Raw genomic sequence first — 24,895 nt, forward strand, 5'->3', positions numbered from 1 at the left:
GACTGGACCTGAGGCACCCTTACTCCTGTGGTGCTGCCCTGCACAGAAAGTGGGAGAACGTCTACAGAATAGGAAGTAGGGAAGGGGGGCAGGCAGAGGCCCTGGGAGAGGGGCAGAGCCGGCCACCATGAAAGAGGAGTCTGGGCCTCACAGCAGCCTGGTCCCCAGGACCTCTGAGAGCAGAAAGCAGGACGGGAATCATCATAAAGGAAAAGTCACGTCTAAGAATCTGAAAGTGCAAGCAATAGAGCCCCCTCCCCAGCCCCTTCCAGCCATACAATCCCTGTTGCCACATGGGTACCACGAAGTCTGAGCCAATCAACACAGTCCCATCCCTATTGCCTCAGAGATTGGTCTACAGATGGGCACCTGACCCATGTCTCAGCCAATCAATGCAGACCTTCTCTGCACACCGGCAGGGTAGGCCGTCCAGTTAGAGCAAAGCCCAGGACTTCGTGTTTGACACTTGGGAGAAGCAGTGGGATTTGCCCAGATTAAAAAGGTCAGCGAACCCCAAACAGCATCGGTACAAACTTCTTCTTAAACATAGAGGATGAAGTACATATGTTTATATGAACTCCACTAGAATGACATAAAGAGGGCAGGAGGAGAATGGCAAAAAGTGAGAGGCTAACCAAGGTAGGCAGGTTTAAATTGGGGAGAGGTGGGGTGATGGGGGCTTAGCAGAGTGAGGGCCTCATAGCACAAGGTCCGAGAGCTGCAGGGGTGGGAGGAAGCAAGGGGAGGCCTGAAGAGGCTCCCTTCCTCCTGCACCACCGATACTTCCCCCAGGAATGTACTATCCTCTGCCTCACCCCATTGAGAAAGATGAAGGACTTTCCTATGGAGACTTGAATGTTCAGAGATTCTGCTACTTTGAGGCCCCCATAAAATCAACTATTGTTTCAAGTAGTCCCTGTTGGGTAAGTGTCTCCTGTGAGGTCAGTCCCAAGGCTCTGCCCTGTGTGCAGTGTGGCTGCCCTTGGATCAGGTGACATTCCAGTCATCTGTGGCCAGGGAGGCCACGGGGCTATGCAGCAGGACCTGGGACTTCTGCATGAGGACTGCCTTGGCCCCTGTCCTTGGGGAATGGTGAGTCTTTGCAACCCAATCCTTCAACATCCCCAGTCTCAGTGAACTCATTTGAAAGTGGTAAAAATAATACCACCCCCTGCCTACTGCCCCAAGACTGTCTGATCAAATGACAGAATGAATACAAAAGTACTTTGTGAACCATAAATGTTTTAATCAGTATTCTCCATATAAATATATTTCCTTTCTTTAGGAATACATCTAATAAGAAATGCATACGATCTGTAAGAGAAAAGTAATGAAGCTTACCTGAAGGGCATAAAAGAAGACCTTTGAACAAACAGGGCAACTGGCTACATTTCTGAATGAGAAGACTTGGCATTATAAAGATGTCTGTTCTCTAAAATGGATCCCCAAATCCACAAATTCAATGCCTTTCCAATGGAATTATCAACAGCATTATTTTAGTGAAATGGGAAGAGTAGATTCTAAGATTTATATGAAAGATAAAAGCCTTATGGTAAAGAAAATTTTGTAGGAAAATAAAAGGAAGGGATCCCTTCCCACCAGATATCAAAAAACTGCCAACTGAAAGAGTGCGGTATCTACAGGACGGATAGAGAGACATCCAGCTCAGACAGAGCTGAGGCCAAGGCAGGCAGAGTACCAGGAGCCACTTTTACATTTAGACAGTCTGTTGCTGACACAGGCAGCAAAATCAAAAAGAAAAGAAAAAGAAAGAAAGAAGAAAGAGAAAAGAAGGAAGGAAGGAAGGGAAGAAGGAAGGAAGGAAAGGAAGGAAGGAAAGAAAGAAAGAAAAAAGCACCCAAATGTGCCACTTCTCATCTTTGTCTCGTGCACCAGAAAGGATGACACCCAACCAAAGAGAGCTGGATGGCTGCGCCTCAAGTCACCCCAAGGCATCACCTCTGGCTGGGAGCCCATTCTAGATGGCAGCTGCACCCTGGGGGCAGGGACAGAAAGCCTCACATCTGGGAACCAGAGATGAGGGGAAACCCTCCTGATGCCTCCTGGGCAGATGTGGAAGAGAGTGTGAGGTGGCCTCAGAGCAGCTCCTCACAAGTCCAACCTCAGTTCCTGGAGCATCACAAAGTGTTCTGACAGACTCAGATTAGCTGTGGTCCCAGACTTGGCCTGGTGGCCTTTGAGGACACCTGCAAGGTGACCAGATCAGAGCCGTTCCCCAACAACAGAGAAGTACAACAATGGAGCATAAACTGTGGTGCAGTTATCAATACAAATCAGTGGGGAAAAGATAGCCAACAAATGTTAGATTCCTACCTCATACTATACACAAGCAAATTCCAGAGGGGCCAAAGTGGTGAACATTTTTTAAATATTGGAAAAATATTACAAGGAAATGTGGGAGAACATTTTTCTAATTTTGGGTGGGAAATGCTTTTCTTTTTAAAAAAATTTTATTTATTTTTGGCTGCGTTGGCTCTTCATTGCTGCGTGTGCGCTTTCTCTAGTTGCAGCGAGCAGGGGCTTCTCATTGCGGTGACTTCTCGTTGCAGAGCATGGGCTCTAGGCACGCGACCTTCAGTAGTTGTGGCGCATGGGCTTAGTTGCTTTGCGGCCTGTGGGATCCTCCAGGACTAGGGCTCGAACCCACGTCCCCTGCATTGGCAGGCAGACTCCCAATCACTGTGCCACCAGGGAAGCCCCCAGAAATGCTTTTCTTAACAAGACACGAGCTTCAAAAAAAAGAAAGCAAGACAAATTCATAAAAAAGAAATGCTTCTCTGTGTTAAAAGACACCATTTATCAAGCCATATGTTTAGCAAATAGGTAATACAGCATTTTCAACAAGAAAAGGATTAATAGATATTATGGATGGAATATAAAGATAGTTTATACAAACTGAAAAGTAGAAGACAATTCAGTAACAAAACAGTTAAGTAATATAAACAAATCATCCATAGAAAAAGGAATACAAATAACTATAAACATATGAAAAGGTGTCCAGCACTTTGCAATTCAAATGACAATGAGATGACAGATAAACAAAAGTTATAAAGATTCATCATCTCAAGGACGGCCCAGCATGGAGTCAAACTCCTAGTGATGCTGGAAGGATTAATTGGTGAAGCCATTTGAAGGGGCCAATGCAGTCCTGTCTGCACAATCATAAAATGTGCCCAGCATTGGACCTAGCAATTCAGCCTCTAGGAAGCATCCAGAAGAAACACATGCACGTGTTGCCCTGGTAAAAGGCCAAGATTTATAACAGGGGAAAATGGAAACTGCCCAGATGACCATCAATACGAAATTGGTTTAAAAATATTTCAGCGTATCCATCTGGAGAGGACTCACTGGCCACTCCTTCTCTCTCCCTCTGCTGGATCCCAGCAGAGCTCATGTTTCCAGATGGTAGTCAGGGAAGGCAGTGACCAAAGCTTGAGGGTGGCCTGGGCACGTGTGTCAATGCCACTGGCTAAGCCACCTGCTCCCTCTCTGGTTCCCAGACTCAAGGGGGCCTCTCCTCCACAGGACATGAATTTGGAAGACCCTGTGACCCTGCCCTGGGAACTGGACAGGTGGCAAAGTCTGCGGTGATAAGGCGATTGGACTGTCGCTATGGTGATGGGGATGGAGGCCTTTTGCCATCAGCCCCAGTTTTCTGCATGGCAGCTCTAATGACAGGATGGTCAGCCCTGCAGAGGCTGGAGGGTGTGAGCGCAGAGGCCTGTTCCTGGTTGCCATGGCACCGTGGGCCCTCGCAGGAGCGCAGAAAGCCCTGGCAGGAGAATTCCCCACTCCACACCTGGTCAGAGCAGGAAGTGTTGGGCCGTGACTGAGCTTCAGGGAAGCAGGTTGGGGTGTGAGAAAAGAACAGTCGCCCACAGCTTAATTACTCAAAAGCTGTCCCCCAGCCACAGGAGGAAAGAGGACCTTTTCTGCTGAGTCTGTCTAGAGAACACCACGCCGTCACAGCTCAGCACAGCCCGGAGAGAAAGCTGACCAGTGCTGACCAGCTCTGGAGCCCAGCAATGGCCCTGTCCCGATCATACCTGGCCTGACAAGGCCTCAGTGGGGAAGGGTCCTGACTGGGACCCAGAAGAGAAGGCTGGTAGGCTTGCTGGAGAACAATGAAAAGGAGGAAACTCTGTGATTGAACCTCAAGCCAGAAGCCAGTCAGAAGGTGGACCATATTCTACCAGACAACTCGGGCCAGCCGTGACCCTTGGTTGGGAGAAACCTGGGGGTATTTCTGCCTTGGAAGCCCGTTGTGGAACACTGAGGGGTTCCAGCTCCCCCGGCGGGCTGCGGTACAAATGCTGGATGACAGAGCCAGGATGGAGATCGCCAAGAAGGAAAAGGTAGCTCTCTGTTGCATTCGGTTTTCTAGAAGTGCTTCTTACACGTTCCTGTATTCAGTGGTTTGTTTAACTTGACCAGGTGTTTGTGCTTCAGTATCTGATTGTATGTGCAGGTGCTTTAGGGACGACCTGCTGGGAGTGAATTATGAGGCACTGACTTTGGTAATGATTTTATTTTATTTTTATGTTTTAACATCTTTATTGGAGTATAACTGCTTTACAATGGTGTGTTAGTTTCTGCTTTATAACAAAGTGAATCAGTTATACATATATATATGTCCCCATATCTCTTCCCTCTTGCGTCTCCCTCCCTCCCACCCCTCTAGGTGGTCACAAAGCACCGAGCTGATCTCCCTGTGCTATGCGGCTGCTTCCCACTAGCTAGCTATTTTACGTTTGGTAGTGTACATATGTCCATGCTACTCTCTCACTTTCTCCCAGCTTACCCTTCCCCGTGTCCTCAAGTCCATTCTCTAGTATTTCTGTGTCTTTATTCCCATCTTGCCCCTAGGTTCTTCATGACCACTTTTTTTTTTTTTTTTGGATTCCATATATATGTGTTAGCATATGGTATTTGTTTTTCTCTTTCTGACTTATTTCACTCTGTATTACAGACTCCAAGTCCATCCACCTCACTACAAATATCAATTTTGTTTCTTTTTATGGCTGAGTAATATTCCATTGTATATATGTGCCACATCTTCTTTATCCATTCATCTGTTGATGGACACTTAGGTTGCTTCCATGTCCTGGCTATTGTAAATAGAGCTGCAATGAACATTTTGGCACATGACTCTTTTGGAATTATGGTTTTCTCAGGGTATATGCCCAGTAGTGGGATTGCTGGGTTGTATGGTAGTTCTATTTTTAGTTTTTTAAAACCTCCATACTGTTCTCCATAGTGGCTGTATCCATTTACATTCTCACCAACAGTACAAGAGGGTTCCCTTTTCTCCACACCCTCTCCAGCATTTATTGTTTGTAGATTTTTTGATGATGGCCATTCTGACGGTGTGAGATGATATCTCATTGTAGTTTTGATTTGCATTTCTCTAATGATTAATGATGTTGAGCATTCTTTCATGTGCTTGTTAGCAATATGTATATCTTCTTTGGAGAAATGTCTATTTAGGTCTTCTGCCCATTTTTGGATTGGGTTGTTTGTTTTTTTGATATTGAGCTGCGTGAGCTGCTTGTAAATTTTGGAGATTAATCCTTTGTCAGTTGCTTCGTTTGGAAATATTTTCTCCCATTCTGAGGGTTGTCTTGTTTATGGTTTCCTTTGCTGTGCAAAAGCTTTTAAGTTTCATTAGGTCCCATTTGTTTATTTTTGTTCTTATTTCCATTTCTCTAGGAGGTGGATCAAAAAGGATCTTGCTGTGATTTATGTCAAAGAGTGTTCTGCCTATGCTTTCCTCTAAGAGTTTTATAGTGTCTGGCCTTACGTTTAGGTCTTTAATCCATTTTAAGTTTATTTCTGTGTGTGGTGTTAGAGAGTGTTCTAATTTCATTCTTTTACATGTAGCTGTCCAGTTGAGACACTGACTTCATTGGGCAGACCATGTCCTCTCCCTGCTGCTCCAGACTCCGGCCCTGTGACCTGGAAGTCACAGGCTGCCAGGAGGCCTGGGAGGTGACCTCTATTGGGTAGAGGGTCTGGGGAGTTTAGAGCCCCAGCTGGGGGGCTTGGAGCCTGGGATCTTGGTGGCAGAACCAACTGCCCAGCCATGAGGCAAGACTCAACAGACATCACGAAAGGTCTCAGATGCCTGCGCTTCCCTGCAGGAATCTCTTCCTGAGAAGCCTCAGGGCCGTTGCTCCTGGTGAGGAGTGGAGAGCAGTTACTTTTTCCAAAGCAAAGAAAAATCCAGACACCCTCTGAGCCAGCCCTGTGCGCGAGCAGAGCCAGGGCTGGTGACAGGGCGGAGGGAAGCCTTCTTGCTCCCCCGAGCCAACCGGGGCTGGGGAGACGGAGGAGAGGGCCCATATCCAGTCCCTTTGGCGTGGTTTCCTCCTCACATGTCTTTTCTTCTCCTTCTTCGGTGAAATGACGAGGTCAGCATAAATACTGGGCTCGTTCTGCTCCTGGCAGAGCTAATGGTGTTGGGGAAAAAACAACCAGCCTGGGTCAGGGTGCCCGCAGCTGCAGGCAGCAGGAAGCCCGCGTCTGCTGGTTCCTGGGGCGATGGCCGGAGTTTGGATGAGAAATCCTGTGCAAAGGGGCCGTGGAGGCCAGCTGGGGAGAAAGGAGGCGGGGTCTTTGGCACAAGCAGAGAGCTGGCGTGGCGACAGTGAGAGGTGGGGCCTGTGGCTTGCCGTGGGGAGCTGGTGTGGGGAGCCCACCACATCAGACTGGGGCTGGCCCACGCCCCCTTCTCGTTTGTCCCAGGGACACAATGCTCCACGCGGTAAACCATTTCTGTTCCACACACGCGGCGTGCTGGCCCCAGTTCAGGAGCCAGGCTGGTTCCAGATCTCTGGTGGGGGAAGGGGGGGTGTTTCACTGACAGCCTTGTCAGGGCAGAGAGGAGAGGGAGGCACCGTCTCTGGCACATGCCTTAGGCGGTACCAAAAACATCAGTCATCAAGATAAATACTATTCTAATTCAAATTCTAGAGAATCAAAATCAATGCAAAAAATTACGATGCGCAAAATGCCAAATTTCTAAAGAAAGAGGGCCTGAGTATCACTGATTTTTTTCACTTGTCTTAGGCCTGTGCCGGCTGCCCTGAGAGTACCAGTTAGCAAGGTGCCAGAGCCAAACAAGGGAGGCGTGGGGCTGCAACGTCCACGCCCCTCCCGTCTGTCCTAGCTGCCCAGAGGACCCACCTCTTGTCTGAGGGCTGTGGGAGCAGGGCTGGGGTGCTTCAGCTTGGTTTCAGGGCCATCCTAAGGATCTGAGGTTCTGCTGCCAGGCCCACCCAGGTCCAGCCCTGCATCCCCGGGAAGTGATACACCCTCCCCAAGCCAGCATGTAGCCTGGAGTGGTCGGCTGGGGCTGTATTCACTGCAGGCTCCCTGGAGGAGAGTCTTCAGGTTGCTTTGGAGGGAACTGACGTGCTGCTGGTTTTGCTCGCTCTTTTTTTAAAAAAAAAATTATGTATTTATTTATTTTTGGCTGTGTCAGGTCTTCGCTGCTGCACGTGGGCTTTCTCTAGTTGCAGCAAGCAGGGGGCCACTCTTCGATGTGGTACACGGGCTTTTCATTGCGGTAGCTTCTCTTTGTTGCACAGCACGGGCTCTAGGCACACGAGCTTCAGTGGTTGTGGCACGTGGGCTCAGTAGTTATGGCTCGCAGGCTCTAGAGCACAGGCTCAGTAGTTGTGGCACACAGACTTAGTTGCTCCGCGGCACGTGGGATCTTCCCGGACCAGGGCTCGAACCCGTGTCCCCTGCATTGGCAAGAGGATGCTTAACCACTGCGCCACCAGGGAAGCCCTGGTTTTGCCCTTTCTGTTTCTCTGGTTCATCTTGCCTCTGTGACCTGTCCGATCACCTGTGGTCATCCCCCTGTAACCTGCAAGAGTGTGTGACCTCAGTACTGTTTTCAGTGGCTTCCCCAGGGGGATGGCAGCTTCTTACATGGTTTTTCTAGAGCTCCTTGGGGGCAGGCCCACTCCTACTCATGCTGCTTCCCTCCCCTCTAGCCTGTGGCTGTGGAACCCCACCACTGAGTCATTCCCTTGGCATGGAGCTCTCTCTTTTTTTTCCCCATAGTTTTATTGTCTGTAAGTGGGTTAAAAATATCATCTTTTTCCTTAAAAAAAGTTTTTAATGAAGTATAGTTAATTTTCAGTGTTTCAGGTATACAGCAAAGATACATATATACTTTTTTCGATTCTTTTCCATTATCGGTTATTACAACATATGAAATATAGTTCCCTGTGCTATACAGTAGGTGCTTGTTGTTTATCTATTTTATATATAGCAGTGTGTATCTGTTAATCCCAAATTCCTAGTTTATCCCTCCGTCCCTTTTCCCCTTTGGTAACCATAAGTTTGTTTTTTATGCCTGTGAGTCTATTGCTGTTTTGTAAATAAGTTCATTTGTACCATTTTTTTTGGATTCCACATATAAGTGATATCATAAGATATTTGTTTTTCTCTGACTTACTTCACTTAGTATGATAATCTCTAGGTCCATCTATGTTGCTGCAAATGGCATTATTTCATTCTTTTTTTTGTGGCTGAGTAATATTCCAGTGTATATATGTACCATGTCTTCTTTATCCGGTCATCTGTCAGTGGACATTTAGGTTGCTATGGAGTTCTATCTCTTGATGGCCACAACTTCTAGGAGACCTGAAATTGGGTCCTGGGAGCCACCTTGGAAGTTCCTGGTCTATTCTTCCCCCTCCCTCATCTGTGCCCTTCTGCTGGTGGGTGGGAGTGATGGGGGCTCTAGAGCCCGTACAGTTTGCCTTATGTGGTGGGTTTGGGGAGCACTTCTCAGGAGGAAAGCTGGGAAGGTAACACTCCAGGTGTCTTAGTCTGCCCTGCTGCCATAACAAAATACTGTGGACTGGGTGACTTAACCAGCTGACGTTGCTTCCTCAGAGTTCTGGACACTGGAAGTCTGAGATCAGGGTGACATCATGGTCAGATTCTGGGGAGGGCTCCCTTCCTGGCTTGCAGACGGCTACCTTCCTGCTGTGTCTTCACATAGTTGTCGGGGGGAAGGAAACCACTCTGATCTCTTCCTCTTGTGGGGGCTCTACCCTCATGCCCTCATCTAACCCTAATCACTTCCCAAAGGCCCCACCTCCTGACACCATACACTGGGGGTTAGGGCTTCGACATATGAATTTGGGGGAACACAATTCAGTCTATAGCATGAGGGGTGGGGGGTGAGAGCCATAGGGGGCACTGACCTCCCTCCATTCAGCCCCCTTCAGCTGCCCTGGGCACTTTGCTGCTGAAGGAGAAGGCTCAGAGATGGGGTGAGTCTGCATCACTTGGCAGGCATGCTCATCCAGGTTCCCTGGCAGAACTTGTCCCAGCGGATCTGGGGCCCCAGCAGGAGAGATGCCCCGCCCCCCCAAGCCCCTTGAAGACCTTGCTACTGCCAGATGCTCAGGAGGACGTGAAGCTCCCGGTGGCCCCCAAGCAGGTGTTCTGGGAAAGGGGCCTATGCAGGGAGGAGCAGATGGCCGCACTGAACAGAGCGGTGATAAGACCCTGAGTGTGGGGGGAACCAGGCTCCCCGTGGCTGGTGTGGATTCAGCAGCAGGGACTGGGGCTGTGCCTGCCTGCTGTGGGCCCCTCTCAGCCAGGAGCCGCTGGCTCTGAGCAGTGTGAGACGTTGTCCCTGCGGTCCCTTGACGGGGCTGGGCTGGGAGGCCGTGGAGCAGAGACTGCTCCAGGAGAGCTGAGCAAGCTGCCTGCGTCCCAGGCCTCAGGGTCCAGGCGCCTCAGGAAGAGCATTAAAGTCCCCAGCATGACCGAGCTCTGGAGAGGCGTCATCGTCTGGGGCTTCTCGGGTCAGGAGCAGGCCAAGGGGACCCGGCAGTGAGACACAGTGCAGACCCAGCCAGGCCCACGCCTGCTCCTGCAGCAGCAGGACCGGAGGGTGGGAGCGGGGGAGAGGCACAGACTGCCGCCTCCCCCATTTCTGCAGAGCTGCCCTGAAGCCACCTGAGGCAAGAGAGGTGAGAGCTGCATTCAAGGGAGGCCCTCCAGGGAAGGTTCTGGGGCCCACTGTGGGCTGCGCTGCAGCCTTTGGGGACAGCCCAGGCGTGTTCCCCATGTCCCCTCATCCCTGCGACAGAGGGGCAGGCCTGGCCTGGCCCAGACCCTCCACCTTCATCTCACTTCCCTTCTCATGGGTGGATGCTGGTCCTCAGGAGGACGCGGCGCTTCCTCTGTCTCTCTCTTTGTTTCTCTGTCTCTCTTTGTTTCTCTGTCTCTGTCTCTGTGTCTCTCTGTGTATGTCTCTATCTCCCTATCTCTCTCTCTTTGTCTGTTTCTGCCTCTTTTTCTTTCCCTGTCTTTCTGTGTCTCTCTAGGTCTGTCTCTCTGTCTCTTCATCTCTGTGTGTGTCTCTCGCTGTCACTATGTCTCTCTGTGTATGTCTCTTGCTGTTTCTCTGTGTCTCTGTCCCTCTGTCTGTCTCGGGCTGGGTGCACATTGAGAAGAGGCCCCCTCATCCCCCGCAAGCCTGCTGCCTCCCACATCACCCCCTCAGGGCTGGGTCTGCCCCCTGCCCAGTTTCCTCCCAGACTGGAGTCCCCTCGGGCCCCTCCTCTGCACCCCTGCTCTGCTCAGCACAGGGCTCCCTGCTGGGCCCGCACCCTCCTCTCCCAGGCCACTTCCCTCCTCAGCCTCCAGGGGCCTCCCGGGAAGCTTCTTGGCATCCACCAAGGCCCCTGGTCGTCTGACCACCACCATCTCCTCTCTCGCGCCATGTATTCTATTCCTTTATTTCTGAAAGAGCAGCCGTTTCCTGGTGACCCGTTTGTGTACAGGCCGTCGAGCTGTTGAGAGAAGCCAGCTTTATGGGACTAAGTTCCAGCAAGTACATGTGCCCGATGAGGGTCCATTTCTGTTGGTTTACTTCTGCTCCAAGGAATCCCTCACTGCGGCCACTCACGTTTCAGATATGGCTGTGGTGCCAGCTCCTGCCTCCCCTTTCTCAGTGAAGTTTAAAGCCAGTTGTCAAGTTTCATAAAAAGCACCATGGGGGTTTTGACTTGGGGAGAGATGAACCTTCCCACCCCAGAATAGGGACCACTTCCCCCTGATTCAGATGGTCTTTTTTTTGTCTTTTTTGCTTTTCGGACACGTGTTCACATTTTCTCTCTTTGGGTCTTGGGCTCTCCTCTCCACGAGACTTGAGCTCCTGGCCCAGGCCTCTCCCTGACCCATGAGAAAGCCAGTCTGGCTCATCCTCCTCCGGCCATTGATGCCAGAAGGTCCCATCCTGAGGGCTGGGGCGGGCCAGGGTGCTTGGGCTCTGAGCCTCCCACAGGCCCCCCGCAGGGCAGCTCCCGGACGCCGAGCTGGGTGCCGGGGGTCCCACCAGCTGCTGGAACCAGCGGGAATTGCCTGGTGCTGACAGCCCAGCCACGTGCTAGATCAAAGGGAGGTGATTGGGAGGGGCCCTGGGGGGAGCGGGGCTGCAGAGACCATGAAGGCCAGAGTGTGTACCCAGAACAAGAGTGATCCTGCGGGGTAAGGGGGACAAAGGGCCCGGTGTGCAGGCAGACCGTGCCAGAGAACCCAGCCTTCCGGGCGGGCGGCCGGCTCCCCCTGGGCCCCGATGCCTCAGGACCCCCTGCTGCCTTGCCTTGATCACCGCCCCCTTCCCATCCCCGCCCTTGCTCTTCACATGTCTCGCTCAATCCATATCTGCTCTTTCCCCGTCGGCTGCCCCCCACCAGGCTGCACCTGCCCAGCTGGCGGCAGCGAGCAGGTCTTCCAAGTCTCCCCCGCTGGTGCTGGACCCAAGCAGGAGTCTCACCGAGGGGAAGAGCCCCAGCTATGGGCCCTTGCTCCCAAGTCCCCGCCGGCCAGGTCTGCCCGCTGCTCAACCACTGGCTGTTCTCGGCGATGGTTCTCGGAGGCTGTCCTGCCCCTGATTTCACAGAGGAGGGCTCTGCAGGCAGAGAAGCCCCATGAGTTGCTGAAGTCACACAGGGTGAGGGATGGAGACCTGGGTTCATTGAGAACATTTGTTCTTAGGCAGTGGCTTCATGAGCCCAGAGGTGGCCCCTGGAGAGGGCAGAGCCTGCATGGGCTCTGGAGCCAGCTCCCTCGAGGCCTGGTGAGCTCTGGGCAGCTCTGGGCCTCACCCGCCTGGTCTGCAAAATGGGGCAATAGCAGCGTGTGCCCCCTGGGCTGGGTGTGGAGACTTCTGTAGGTGTAGCTGGAGGTCGATCAGATGGGGACGGGGTGCGGGGGGGACCAGGAGCTTCTGAGAGGCCCCAGGTCTCTGGCCAGCGCTGCTCGCCGCCCCGGGGTTGATACTTCCTACACTGTCTCCTTTGTTCCCGCCCCTCCAAGGCGTCCTAGCATAGAGTGCTTGGGGAAGTGCATTCAGGACCATGGCCTCATGTCCCGTGAATGCCTGTAGATGAGATGCCTGCTGACCTTCCAACACACCCCTGCCATGCACCGCTCAGCAGACCCTTGAGCCCTGGGCAGGCCCCTGGGTGTTGAGCGGTGAGCCAGCTGGGCACGGGCTGTGGTCCTCCACACTGGGCACCCTGGGCTTGCCCCTCCCTCGGGGGCCCTCTGTGCCGGTCACCCTGCCCACGCACGAGACCTGTTTGATCTCGGAGAGATGGCAGTGAGCGGTGGCTTGAAGCAAGATCTAGTTCCCTGCCCAGGAGTTGAACCTGGGCAGCCTGGATCAAAACCAGGAATCCTAGCTGCTAGACGACCAGGGGCTAGAGGCTAGAAACAAAATTCCCCTGGCCCTTGCCCCCAGTGAGAAATGCATTTCTCAAGGAGGTAGAAACTGTAAAAACGGGTACAGGTTGACTCTTAGAGACAGAGTACAGCAAGTGGGAGAGCACACAGAGAAGCCGTTGGTTTAGTTAAGACAGAAGCAAGGCAGAGATGCACACCCGGAGGGCAAGGGTGTGGGTGTCCTCCCTGATGAGGAGGAGAGCGGTACAGAAGCAGTTGAAGCATTCATATAGGGCAGTTCTTCCGGGTCTCTGTTTACCTTTGGCCAATTACCTGGTTTCTTTTTCCGCACCTGACCTGCCCTAGGACCTCCCCAACGTACGTGCTGGGGGGGGGAGGGGGGGGCAACTTTCTTTCGTGATGGATTCCAGCCCAGAGGCCTATGGGGGGCTTGGCATCACATATTATGGGGGTAGCGCCCCCTCCTTTTTGACCCTCAGGGAGACTTTCTGCGCATGTGTAGTGTCTCCCTTGCCCCAAGGATAGGAAATATGTGACCTCTTGATCTTTTCCTCAAACAGGGTTTAGCCCCTCTCTGCTCCTGCCATGACTGTTATCTTAAAGTGTCTTCAGGAGACAAAGCCTGGCTATTTACCTTGTCTCTGTTGTTATTTCTATTTTGAAGTGCAAACAGGAGGCTGGTTGTAAATGTCTGGCCTGAAGCCCATCTTTTTCTCACCCCAAGCAATGTAAACAGGAGGCCAGTTGTAAATGCCTAGGCTGGAGCCCATCTATCTTGTCCCTCACAGAGCATCAGCAACAGACCTGGGTGGAGTGCTTCGGGCCTGTAAGGACCCAGCAGATCCATCCTTTGCCCCCAGGGGAGGGGAGGGGAGGGGCGGGTAGGAGATAAAGACCCTCCCTCTCCCTCGTTAGCATTCCCCAGAGAGCAGAACTGGTCTGGGCACCCAGAAGGAAAGGAGGCCAGCTCCCCCTCCAAGGACTGCCCTCTGCTCCCAACCTGTGCCTGGCTGGGCTGCAGGCTCAATTTCACTCTTCCCCTTTCCAGCAAGGTAGCCTTCAGCGACTTTGAAATCCCTCCAGACCTCAGTTTCCCCTCCTGTACAGTGCCCCCCTGGGCTGCTGTGTGGGTGTGACCCACGAGTGTGCGCCTCTTACAGGCATGAGCAGGGCGGGGCCCTCATGCTAGGTAACCAGCGCCGACCTTTCCAGAATGACACTTCCACCGTGAGCAGAAGCACAGAGAAGTCCCACAAGTAGACAGATGGAAGGAGGAACGCGATGCACCCCCTTCCAGAAGATAGAGTCCTCACCCTGCGTCCTCTATCCGTCCGATCTCTGCTTCTGTCATTGTCATTAACATCTTCTTCTCTGATCTTCCTGCCTCCTCCTTCCCTCTTCTAAGGATGCTTATGATGTCATTGGGCCCACGGGATAATCCCGTACCATCTCCCTATCTCAGGGTTCTTAACAGCTGCCACGTCCCTTTTGCCATGTAAGGCCACATTTCACAGACTCCAAGGAGTAGGAATTCTTGGGGAGGGTGGCTTTGCCTCCCTGGCCACCCACCCCCACCTCAGTGACGGGCACAGCCCCGCCTGCCTGCCTCACCCTTTGGCTCACTGGCTCTGAGGACTGTTTCTTTTCAGCTGTAGATATCCGCCCCCCCAACTGCACACACGCTTTTAATCAAATTCTGACACTTTTAGGACTCCACTGGTGGTCCAGTGATTAAGACTCCACGCTTCTATTGCAGGGGGCACGGGTTCGATCCCTGGTTGGGGAACTAAGATCCCTCATGCCATGGGGCGCAGCCAAAAAAAAAAAAAAAAAAAATTCTGACACTTTTAATCAAAATCTTATAAAACAGGCCACGCAGAGCTATTCCCCCTCCTGGGAAGCCCTGAGGAGGGCAGAAGAGGAGGCTGCCCAAGCCCAGACCCGTGCAAGGTCACAGCCTGCATTTTCCCTACGTTCAGGAATTGGTACCAGACTCCTGCGTGGCCCAGTGGAGGGCAGGAGAGGCCAGGCTAGGGGAGAGGCTGGGGGCCCATAAACAGCAGAAGGAAGGGACTGAGAACCAGGGCAAGTGGCTCCTGGGCATCTTAGGGAGTGTGGGATGAGGTGCACGGCACGCCCTTCCTTTTCAGTCTTTTCCAGGTGGGTTGGCCAGGAAGGCCAGCCGAGAAGGTTTGCAACACAGGGGCCTGCGGGGGGAAGCCAGCCCAGATGGGATGTGCCCATGAGGGTTTCGAGTCAGGAAGAGCACTCAGGACGGGACACGTTGGGTCACGAGGCCCTGCAGCACAGGAGAAAACCACTTTCCTAGGGGAGGGGCAAGGACCTGACGCTTCTGGTCCGTGAGGATGAAGGGACAGCACCGCCAGGAACAGCCAGGAGTCCCCCGCCTTTCCCCTTGTCCACGGCCAAGTGCTCTGCTTGTGTCTGATGGGTGGGTGACCCTCAAGGTGTCAGCCTTCCCTCCAATGCAGGCACATACCCCTGCACATCACTGTCCAGGGGAAACACAACATTTTCTAGTAGGCATGTTACAAAAGTAAAAAGAAGTAGATTAATTTTCATAATGCTTTATGTAACCCACTATAAAGAGAATATTATTGGGACTTCCCTGGCAGTCCAGCGGTTAGGACTCTGTACTTCCACTGCTGAGGGCCCAGGTTCCATCCCTGGTTGGGGAACTGAGATCCTGCAGGCTGCGTAGCACGGCCAAGAAAAACAAACAAACAAACAAAAAACAATATTATCACTGAAATGTGTAATCTACATAAAAACTGTTAATGAAATATTTCACGTGCTGTGGTTCATATTACTTTCCAAAGGCATGTGTATTTTCCACGTACAGCATCTCCCAGTGTGGACTTGCCACATTTCAAGTGCCCAAGAGCCACATGTAGCCAGTGGCTACCACCCTCGAAAGCACAGGTCACAGCCACTCTGACAGGTGATCGATCACCCAGGGAATCGTCAGGAATCCCTGGCCAGAAGCAACGCAAACTCAGTGGAACCAGAGGAAGCAAAGGGGGGCTGGCCTGGCCTGGTGGGACCAAGCTCCCTGTGGTGAGGTGAGGGCAGCTTTGGGGAGCAGGATCTGAGACTCAAAGGCAGCCAAGGCCCCTCTGTCCACCTCTGTCTGGGGCTGGCGTCACTCTCCCCACCTGACGATGGGGACCCGGTCATAGGAGCTCCAGGCTCACAGCCTTATAGCCGTATAACCAGAGAGAAAGGAGAGCTCTTCCCTGTGAGTTCCCGCTAGACACGATTCCCAGGAAGGACTCCTCGGGGCTCTGTTGGGACCATGAACCCACTGGAGATCCACAGGGTGCGCGCAATCTGACCGGCCCAGCCCGAGGCGCTGGCTGCCCGAGACAGTAGAATCAGCCGCCTTCAGGAGCCAGAGGGCTGGTGCAGGGACACAGGACGAGGGTCCTGTTCTGGGTACACCCGGCCTGACCCCCGTCCACGCCTGTCCTAACAGCAGCGTGGCCCCCACGCAGCCCAGCTCCACTCACCGAGACACTCACAGTCCTGCTCTCTGCTTTGTCTTGCAGAGCCCATCCGTGCCGTGTGCCCCTTGGCCAGCTGGCCCCAGCAGCCCTTCTGCCCTGCCATCCTCACCCCCACGCCTGGTGCCGCTGGCCGTCCCACTCCAGGTCCTCACCCTGCAAGCCCCCTTTTCCCACTGCTTCCAGAGTGAGCCATCTAAGCGCAATTCCAGGCGTGCCTTCCCTGTATAGAACCTCCCGTGGCCTCAGCGCAGAGCCAGACCCTCAGAGGGCAGCCCAGATTTTAGCCTCAAGGCCTGAAATCTGCTGTCACACTCCAGCCACCCCAGACCCAGTGCCCTTCACTGTACCCAGTCGAGCTCCTTGGACTTGGCTGCTGTTCTCTGCCTGCCTGACTACTGGCACAAGGAACATGGGTGAGCAGGTCACAATTACAGCTTTAGATTTAGTGGGACTCTTCTTGTGTCTCTACTGGAAGCAGCCCTCCTTTGAGAACCAGGACCTCTAGGCCCACAGAACCTAAGGTGGTGGGTACAGAAAAAGCAAATTCCCCAAATGGGTCAGGGGGATTGATGAAGAGCCTTTGGTTCCCAGACCCATGTATTTTACCTTCTAGGGACACAGCATCACCCAGTGGCCATTAAAGAGGACATTGGGGCTTCCCTGGTGGCGCAGTGGTTGAGAGTCCGCCTGCCGACGCAGGGGACACGGGTTCGTGCCCCGGTCCGGGAGGATCCCACATGCCGCGGAGCGGCTGGGCCCGTGAGCCATGGCCGCTGAGCCCGCGTGTCCGGAGAGGGGGCTCTGTTGCTCTCTCTCTCTCCGTTGCTCCACAACGGGAGAGGCCACAACAGTGAGAGACCCGCGTACTGCAAAAAAAAAAGAGGACATTGCACCCTGGAGGATACCTGCCCCTTCTGTAGGGGAGCATCTTCAAGCTGACAGCTCAGTTGTACCTTCAGGAGGCTGTTTGACCACTGTATAAGGGGGGCAGCTTCTAGGTGGGAGGACTAGTGGATCCTGTGGTAACCGTGTGCTAACTGCCAAGCCTCCTTTGCCATGAAGCGGGTCCTTCGTCTGCGATCATGTTGTGGAGGATCTCGTATCAGTAGATCAGACATTCTGTGGTTCTTCGGTTGATGGAACTGGCTGAAACACTGCACGTAGGAAAGGCAGATGCGTGCCTGGAATATCAGATGAACTGTTGCCCCTTCCAGGGAGGGAAGGGTCCACGGTAGTCAACCTGTCACCGAGTCGTGGCTGGTTGGTCTCCTGGAGTTAGAGTGTCACACCAGGGGTTTAGAGTCGGTCTCTGATACTGGCAGGTCACACATTTGACAGCAGCAAAAGCTAGATCAGCCTTGGCGAAAGGGAGCCTGTGCTTTCGGGTGTAGACGCAGCTTCCACCTCCGCCACCACTGTTATTGGTTTGTGAGGGCATCGTGTAAACACTGAGCCGACATCAGGAGCTGCTGGTCAGTCCTCCATGTGCTTATTTAGTGCCTCTTCTCTAGCAGATGGTTTCTCACAGGCAGTAACTCCTCAAACTTGTTCCCATGCACCTGGATTTATCTATACACCTCCTCCCCACACCTCTCCTGACCCCAGTCCTCTTAATCTCTCTCCTTCCAGCTAAGCTATTCACCCCTGTCCATGGTCTCTGGGTACCTTGACCTTTGGGCCACTTCTCTCTCCTCACTCCTCACTCCTCACTGGGTGCCCTGCCCCACACTCTGGCTCTGGAGAGGATTTCTCCTCACCGCTGTCTTCTGGGGCCACCCCTGAGTGGGACCGCGGTGCAGCAGAAGTCCACTCCCAGCTTGTACCAGCCGGCCAAGCTGGCCTGTCCGTGGACCAAGCGTGGGTGGGTTTTTGCCCTCCTCCGCAGCCAGGCAAAGGGGAAGGCCATCTGTGTGAGCTGAGAGGGGGGCACGGGGGCATTGGTGCAGGAGTGGTAGGTGACAGGTGGGTCTGGGCCAGCTGTTCCTGCAGCTGGACCTGCTTGAGCCCGATTGCAGATGCCCCACTTCCATCTCATGATGGATGGCTGCGGGGCCTGCCCGATCTGATGACTTAGCAGCTCTGACAGCATTCAGCTCATGACGGGCAGTTCTGGCCACACGGTCACTCGATGTCCCATGCTCAGATGCTCTGTCTCTACCTATGCCCGGTGACAGGCCAGGAGCTGCCTTTCAAGTGGTGTTTGGTTCCCTGCTGCAGTTGGCAGGACCTTGTTCCAGAGCCCGGGGTCTGGTCTGTGACCCTCCTCTGGGGGTTTATCACACTTCACACGGTGTAGCACCTCAAGTATCAGGGCTGCCAGGTCACATGGCCTCAGAGTCAGGGCTGATTGTGGCCGACTAGCTGCAGAGCCCTTTCTTTCTCTGTCTCCACTTAAACTATCAGCCTTCTGTCTCATCCTGTAAATAGGTTGGGACAGTATTGCCAAGGGCAGAATATGCTGCTTCCAAAATCCGAAGAAGAGTCCTATCAAGCACTATGCACCTTTCTTAGCGATAAGAGAAAAAGGCACAATCATTTGTTACTCACTTGAAAGCAGTTGTGCTTGGCATGTCCAGACCTCTGGGCCCCTACACATTTCACTGATGTGGCAGGCCCCTGAGTCTTTTCCTGGTGTACCTCGCCAGGACATCCATGGTACTTGCCCCTTTTGCTTGGTGGGTCCAGCTAGCATGGTGTCATCAACATGGTGAGTCAATATAATGTTCTGTGGTCTGTGTAGACCAGATGGTTTAGGTCTCTTGGGACTGTACTGTGACAGAGGGCAGGAGAATTCACATCATTTGGAGTAAGACTGTGACTGAATGCTATTACCCATCTCATGTGGGTGCAAACTGCTTCTGCTCTTCCTTCCTGAAGGGAATTGTAAAACAATGAATGTCCTCGCTCCGGCTGCCATAACAAAATACCATAGCTTCAGTATGGGTGGCTTCAATAGCAGACATTGATCTCTCGCCGTTCTGGAGGCTGGAAGTCTGAGATTAGGGTACCAGCAGCGTTGGGTTCTGGTGAGAGCCCTCTTCCTGGCTTACAAATATCCACCTTCTCACTGTGTCCTCACATGATGGAGAGAGCGGGAGCCGCCATCTCTTCCTCTTCTTTGTAAGGACACTAATCTCATCATGGCGGCCCCACCCTCATGACCTCATCTAAACCTAATTACCTCCCAAAGGCCCCACCTCTAAAAACCATCACACTGGGGGTTAGGGCTTTAACATATGAACTTTGGGGGGACTTTCAGTCCATAACAATAAATTTGCCAGACTAACAGCTGCGTACTACGTACCTACTATAAACTGTGTTAATCTGTTTTAGAAGAGATACTATATCCAGCACTTGAGCTGCAATTGCATAACTGAATTTGTGGTAGTCATTCTACTACCATCCATCCTGATCCACTCAGTTTTCAGGGATCAGACTGGAGAATTTAATGAGCATATGATGTGACCCACACCCTGCGCCCTTTGAGTCATTAAGAATGGCAATCATTTCTGCTGTTTCCCCAGGATTTGACACTTTTCTTTTGGCTGGTGTGTGTGTGTGTGTCTGTGGCAATTTCAAGGGCTTGCACTTGGCCTTTCCTATTACAAATGTTCTCGTTCTATGGATCAAGGAACCGCTGTGAGGGCTCTTCCAATAGCTAAGTAAATCCATTCCTATTATATGTTCAGGATCCAGGGAAGTGGCCACTGAGTGAATCCGTGGAACTAGTAGATCCCACATAAGGCAGACCAGGGCCAGAACCCTATTTATCCCCTCACCCCAGTATTCCCCTGTGCTAACAGGGAAGCCATGGTAATACATTGGGACCCTAGATATAAGTGTCAATTGCCATGAAATAGCCATTGAAATATCTGAATATTATGTGTATTCAGGCAAATAGCCACCTATCCCTATTATCTTGCTGTGGTGTTTCAGAGTCCTTCCTTCCTCATGGAGACTCAGTCCCTCTTTCAGTCAGTGGGTTCTGGACCTGAGGACAGGCTCGGGTTTGGAAACTGTGCCTTTCCATCTTAACTTTCCACTGGGGTGGCTGACCTCAGCCTTCTGCTCACCCTTTCTTGGCGCGAAGGATACAACACTCTATCAGCTTTCTCCTTAGACCCCTGTAGGCCAACCCCCTCTGGTTGTCGGTCTTGCCGCTCAGTATGGTAACTATTCCTGCTTTGCTTCTGGTCTCTGCCATCAAGGGATCTGGCATCCCCACTGCTACTAAGGAGTGTAGTTCTGAAACAACATCTCCTCCCATCAGCCCTGGTCTACAGAGGACAGCCCCATCTGAGCCTTTCCGTTGATGTCCCCTCATCAGCATGTCCCCTACAGCCTCGGAAAACAGAGTGTCCCTCTACTTTTCCAAGGAGTATGGCCACCTTGCGGGTTTTCCAGTCTTACAGAGCAGATCAACATTATTATACCCATTTCTCTTATCCTTTTGATCACTTCCTTCACGGTCTGCCATATAAACTCAAGAACCTCTGCCTCCTCTATTTATTTATTTTTAAAGCTTTTTTTTAAAATTTAATTTTATTTATTTTTGGCTGTGTTGGGTCTTTGTTGCTGTGTGCGGGCTCTCTCTAATTGCGGGGAGGGGGGGCTACTTTTTATTGCGGTGCGCGGGCTTCTCATTGTGGTGGCTTCTCTTGTTGCGGAGCATGGGCTCTAGGCACGCAGGCTTCAGTAGTTGTGGCTCACAGGCTCAGCAGTTGTGGCGTATGGGCTTAGTTGCTCCGCGGCATGTGGGATCTTCCCGGACCAGGGCTTGAACCCGTGTCGCCTGCATTGGCAGGTGGATTCTTAACCACTGCGCCACCAGGGAAGCCCTATGCCTCCTTTTTTAAAATTGAAACATAGTTGATTTACAGTGTTGTGTTAATGTCTGCTGTACAGCAGAGTGATCCAGATATACATATATATAGTTTTTTAATATTCTTTTCCATTGTGGATTATCATAGAATATTGAATATAGTTCCCTGTGCTATATAGTAAGACTCTACCTCCTTTAATGTGGGTCATTGCTTTTTTAAAGCTTTGAGAGCCACCCCAGCAACGTAATGGAACCCTCTCTTGGGACCCTTGCCAGAGTGTTAAATCCTGCATCACCAGTGAATGCTCCCTTGTCAGCAAAGTTGCACTTCTCCTTAGAGTCTACCTGCCTTGGTCCAGCACATGCAGGTCAAGTCTCCCACTTCCTGCCAGAACATGTTAGCCAGAGCCTGCAGAAACCTCAGCATATCATTCTTTTCCTCCCGCAGCAGGTCCAACCCTTCCCCAAGTGGCCATTTTGAGATTTGACCTTAGTACATATGGCCAGGGGGAGAGGCAGAGGCAGGTCCTGAGAGGGACATACATCGTCTCTTTGAGACTTCTGCATTGTCATCAAGGGAGACAAGGCCTCCTTCTCACAACAAGACTACTCTGTAAGCCCAGAGGAGAGGCTGCATGGGAATCTGGGAATTCAAAATTCTCAAGCTCATCTACACATACTCGGGAAGCCAATCACGTGCCTCTCTTTCCAACTCCTCCTTCAGTGATGCCGTGTTGGCAGCTTGAAATCGGCCATGGAGGGACGGCTTACACCATGAAGATCAGAAAATGCTACCAGGAGCTTCCCTGGTGGCACAGTGGTTAAGAATCCGCCTGCTAATGCAGGGGACACAGGCTCAAGTCCTGGTCTGGGAAGATCCCACATGCCATGGAGCAGCTAAGCCCGTGAGCCACAACTACTGAGCCCACATGCCACAACTACTGAAGCCTGCGTGCCTAGAGCCCGCGCTCTGCAACTGCAACAAGAGAAGCCACTGCAGTGAGAAGCCTGCACACTGCCATGAAGAGTAGCCCCCGCTCGCTGCAACTAGAGAAAGCCCACGCTCAGCAATGAAGACCCAATGCAGCCAAAAATAAATAAATAAATTAATTAAAAAAAAAAAAAAAAAGAAAATGCTACCAACCAGGACCTCCATCATCCCCGAGAGCCAGTTGTTAACCACTGGCCAGCACACCACTGCCCACACTCCTCCCTCATGGGGCAAGCTTGCCCTCTCTGAAGTTCACATACTGCTCCCTTACAATTAAGTCCTGCATCTGGTCTCCAGCTCTGTTGACCTTTGGGTGCAGCAGACAAATACTGCCCAGGAGGCCCTCCTCCTCTCCCACTTTGCTTTAAATCAAGAGATCCAAGCCTGGCATTTTCTCTTCTCAGTGCATTGTGACACTTATCAACAGCCACTCGGTTGCACAGTCCTTAGGCTGATGTCCCCCCACAGAGCCCTCGGTGCCAGACATCGCACGGGCGGTGCCTTCCCTTCCATCAGCACTCGCCCCCACCATGGGGATCAGTGGAAGTCTGCCACCAGTACTGCTTCTGCCACCAGTGACGCTCCTCTCCTCTCGTCAGTCCCGCTGTAAACAGTCCACTTCCAGAGCCCCCCTTCATTTCTGAGACCAGCCTGGCACCAACTTAGGTCCTAGGAGGAGGGTCCCAGAAGGTCTGCGACGAGGCTTCTGGTGCCTCTTCTTCAAGTGGTGTCTTCACAAGTGGTGTCACTTGTGAGAGAGTGTGCTCAGGTGAGGCCAGGTGCATGGGTATTGGGGTAAGACCCGGGTGGAGGCAGATTCGGATTCAGCAGAAGTCACACCCCAGTCTGATTCCACGGGGAGCTCTGGAGTATGAATGGCATCGTGGGTCATCCATCCCTCCTGAGGCCGGGCAGCCTCTGCGCCCCTGTACTGGGCAGTCATTGGCTGGGGGTCCCAGTGGGAGGGCCAGGGCTGCCAGATTCAGCAAATAAAAATTCAGATCACCCAGTTACATTTGAATTTCAGATAAACAACAAATAAATTTTTAATATATGTTCCCAGTATTGCATGACACATGGTATTTTCTCCGCCAATCCCGGAGGCACATAACCTTCCAGGTATTTCTGGGTGGGGTGACTTCATAGACTGAAGACAAGTCTTAGGAGAAGGGTCCAGCTGTGAGCTGCTGGCAGCCAATCGGAGCAGCTGGGGAGCAGGTGCAGTGCCCAGCATAGGGAATCGTGGCAGGTACCAACACCATCTATAACGTGATAAGTTATGCGGTGAACAGGACCACTGTGTACTCCATACAGATGTGACCACCGTTGAGTTCTTTAAGAGTTCAATGATTAGGTAGTTGATGTTTTGAATGCTTTATAGTATGCAAAAGTTGTTGGTGGGTTGCTATATATAAAGAGAGTTTTGGGGATATTTGGCGAATGGGATGGAGTGTTTGGATGGGCATCATTTATTTTTCATTTAAAACAAGGAATGTAGGCTCTTGCTCTTGGAAATTAGTTCACCAGCATGTTTACAAAGTGGCTGCAAAGTCCTGAGTGTAGTTCAGCCACCTGGGGAATCCACGTGACGAGCAGCAGCAGACCTAGCTTGACCAGTGGCACCCTCAGCCGTGGAGTAAGTAGAGGGCAGAACAGGGCATTTCCCTCCATCCTTTCAGACACAGCCCCAGCTCTGTCTGCAGGTGGTGGGGCCGGAGCGATGGGGGGAGAGTGTAGCAGAGCCCCCCATGCCGTTGTCACATGGCCACTGCCAGAACCGCAGCCTCCGGGAGGTGGCCCAGAAGGGTCAGGGGATCAGGTTCCAGGGAGGCTGGGGGGCCTCTTTTCAATTCTTCCACTCAGGTCTTTTCCCCTGGAGAGCCAGTTGTTAACCATTTTCCAGCAGAGCGCTGGTTTCCATCACCTTGAAGGGAGTAAAGTCCAGCTTCTGCCTCACCTCCTGGGGGCTTTCCTGAGCCACCCTGTTGAGGGTAATTACCTATGGGTGTCCCGCCGTCCCTTGCTTCCCCCTCTCTAGGCTTTCTCACACGCAGCAGAGCCGAATGACTTGTCAGTCCCCACTGTGGCAGTTCGGGTCCATTAGGCTGTACCAGATACCCAGCTGTCACTGAGTTCTCTGATAGGGCTCATAATCTCACACAATAAATAGGCCAGAAGTGGTTCTCAGCCCAATACAGTGACACCCTGATGTCAGGCTCTGGGTCAGCTGTGCTGGCTGTTTTCGCCTCCCCCTCATGGCTGCCAGGTGCAGCCGCAGCACAAGGGGTACCAACAGACCTAGTGCTGCTCCAAATGCAAGAGGGGCGGGCCTTCTGCTGCCACGTCTTCCCCAGGGGCCTCCCTCCTGGCGGCTCCAGAAGGGGTGGGCTTTAGGCCACCTGATCCCCAAACAAAACGGAGGGTCCGTGAACAAGAAAGAAGGGGAGCCAGCGGTGGGGGGCAAGAAACAGTGTCTGCCCTCACCCCTAGGAGCAGGCATGAATCACATGTCTGAGGTCAGGTAGGTAGCAAGTGTCCGCCAGCTCCCATCTCCTGCTCCAAGTGCCACGAGGGACCTGGATTGATGACTTCCAGGGTCCTGGCTCCTCGGGGTGGAGAGACCCGCTGCAGAAGGAGGCTTGAAGAAGGCAGCAGCTCTCAGCACGGGCGCCTGTGTCTTTCCACCTCTAACGTGGATCCCTGACTCTCTTCAACTTCAACTGCTACTCTTCTTTTTTAAATGACGATATAAAATGTCTACAGTAGGGCTTCCCTGGTGGCGCAGTGGTTGAGAGTCCGCCTGCCGAT

General features: G+C 52.4%; 1 protein-coding gene across 1 annotated transcript in view; it reads left to right on the top strand.

The window, feature by feature from the left end:
- The window catches only part of GCK (glucokinase), a 56,515-nt gene that overhangs the window by 4,748 nt on the left and 26,872 nt on the right, over positions 1-24,895 (top strand). Inside the window, exon 2 of the mRNA XM_067043067.1 lies at positions 1,286-4,376. Within this exon, the coding sequence (XP_066899168.1) occupies positions 4,332-4,376 (45 nt within the window). The 5' untranslated portion in view covers positions 1,286-4,331. The remainder of the gene's footprint in view (positions 1-1,285; positions 4,377-24,895) is intronic.

The sequence above is a fragment of the Kogia breviceps genome, chromosome 9, assembly GCF_026419965.1.
Source record: "Kogia breviceps isolate mKogBre1 chromosome 9, mKogBre1 haplotype 1, whole genome shotgun sequence".
Lineage (NCBI taxonomy): Eukaryota > Metazoa > Chordata > Mammalia > Artiodactyla > Physeteridae > Kogia > Kogia breviceps.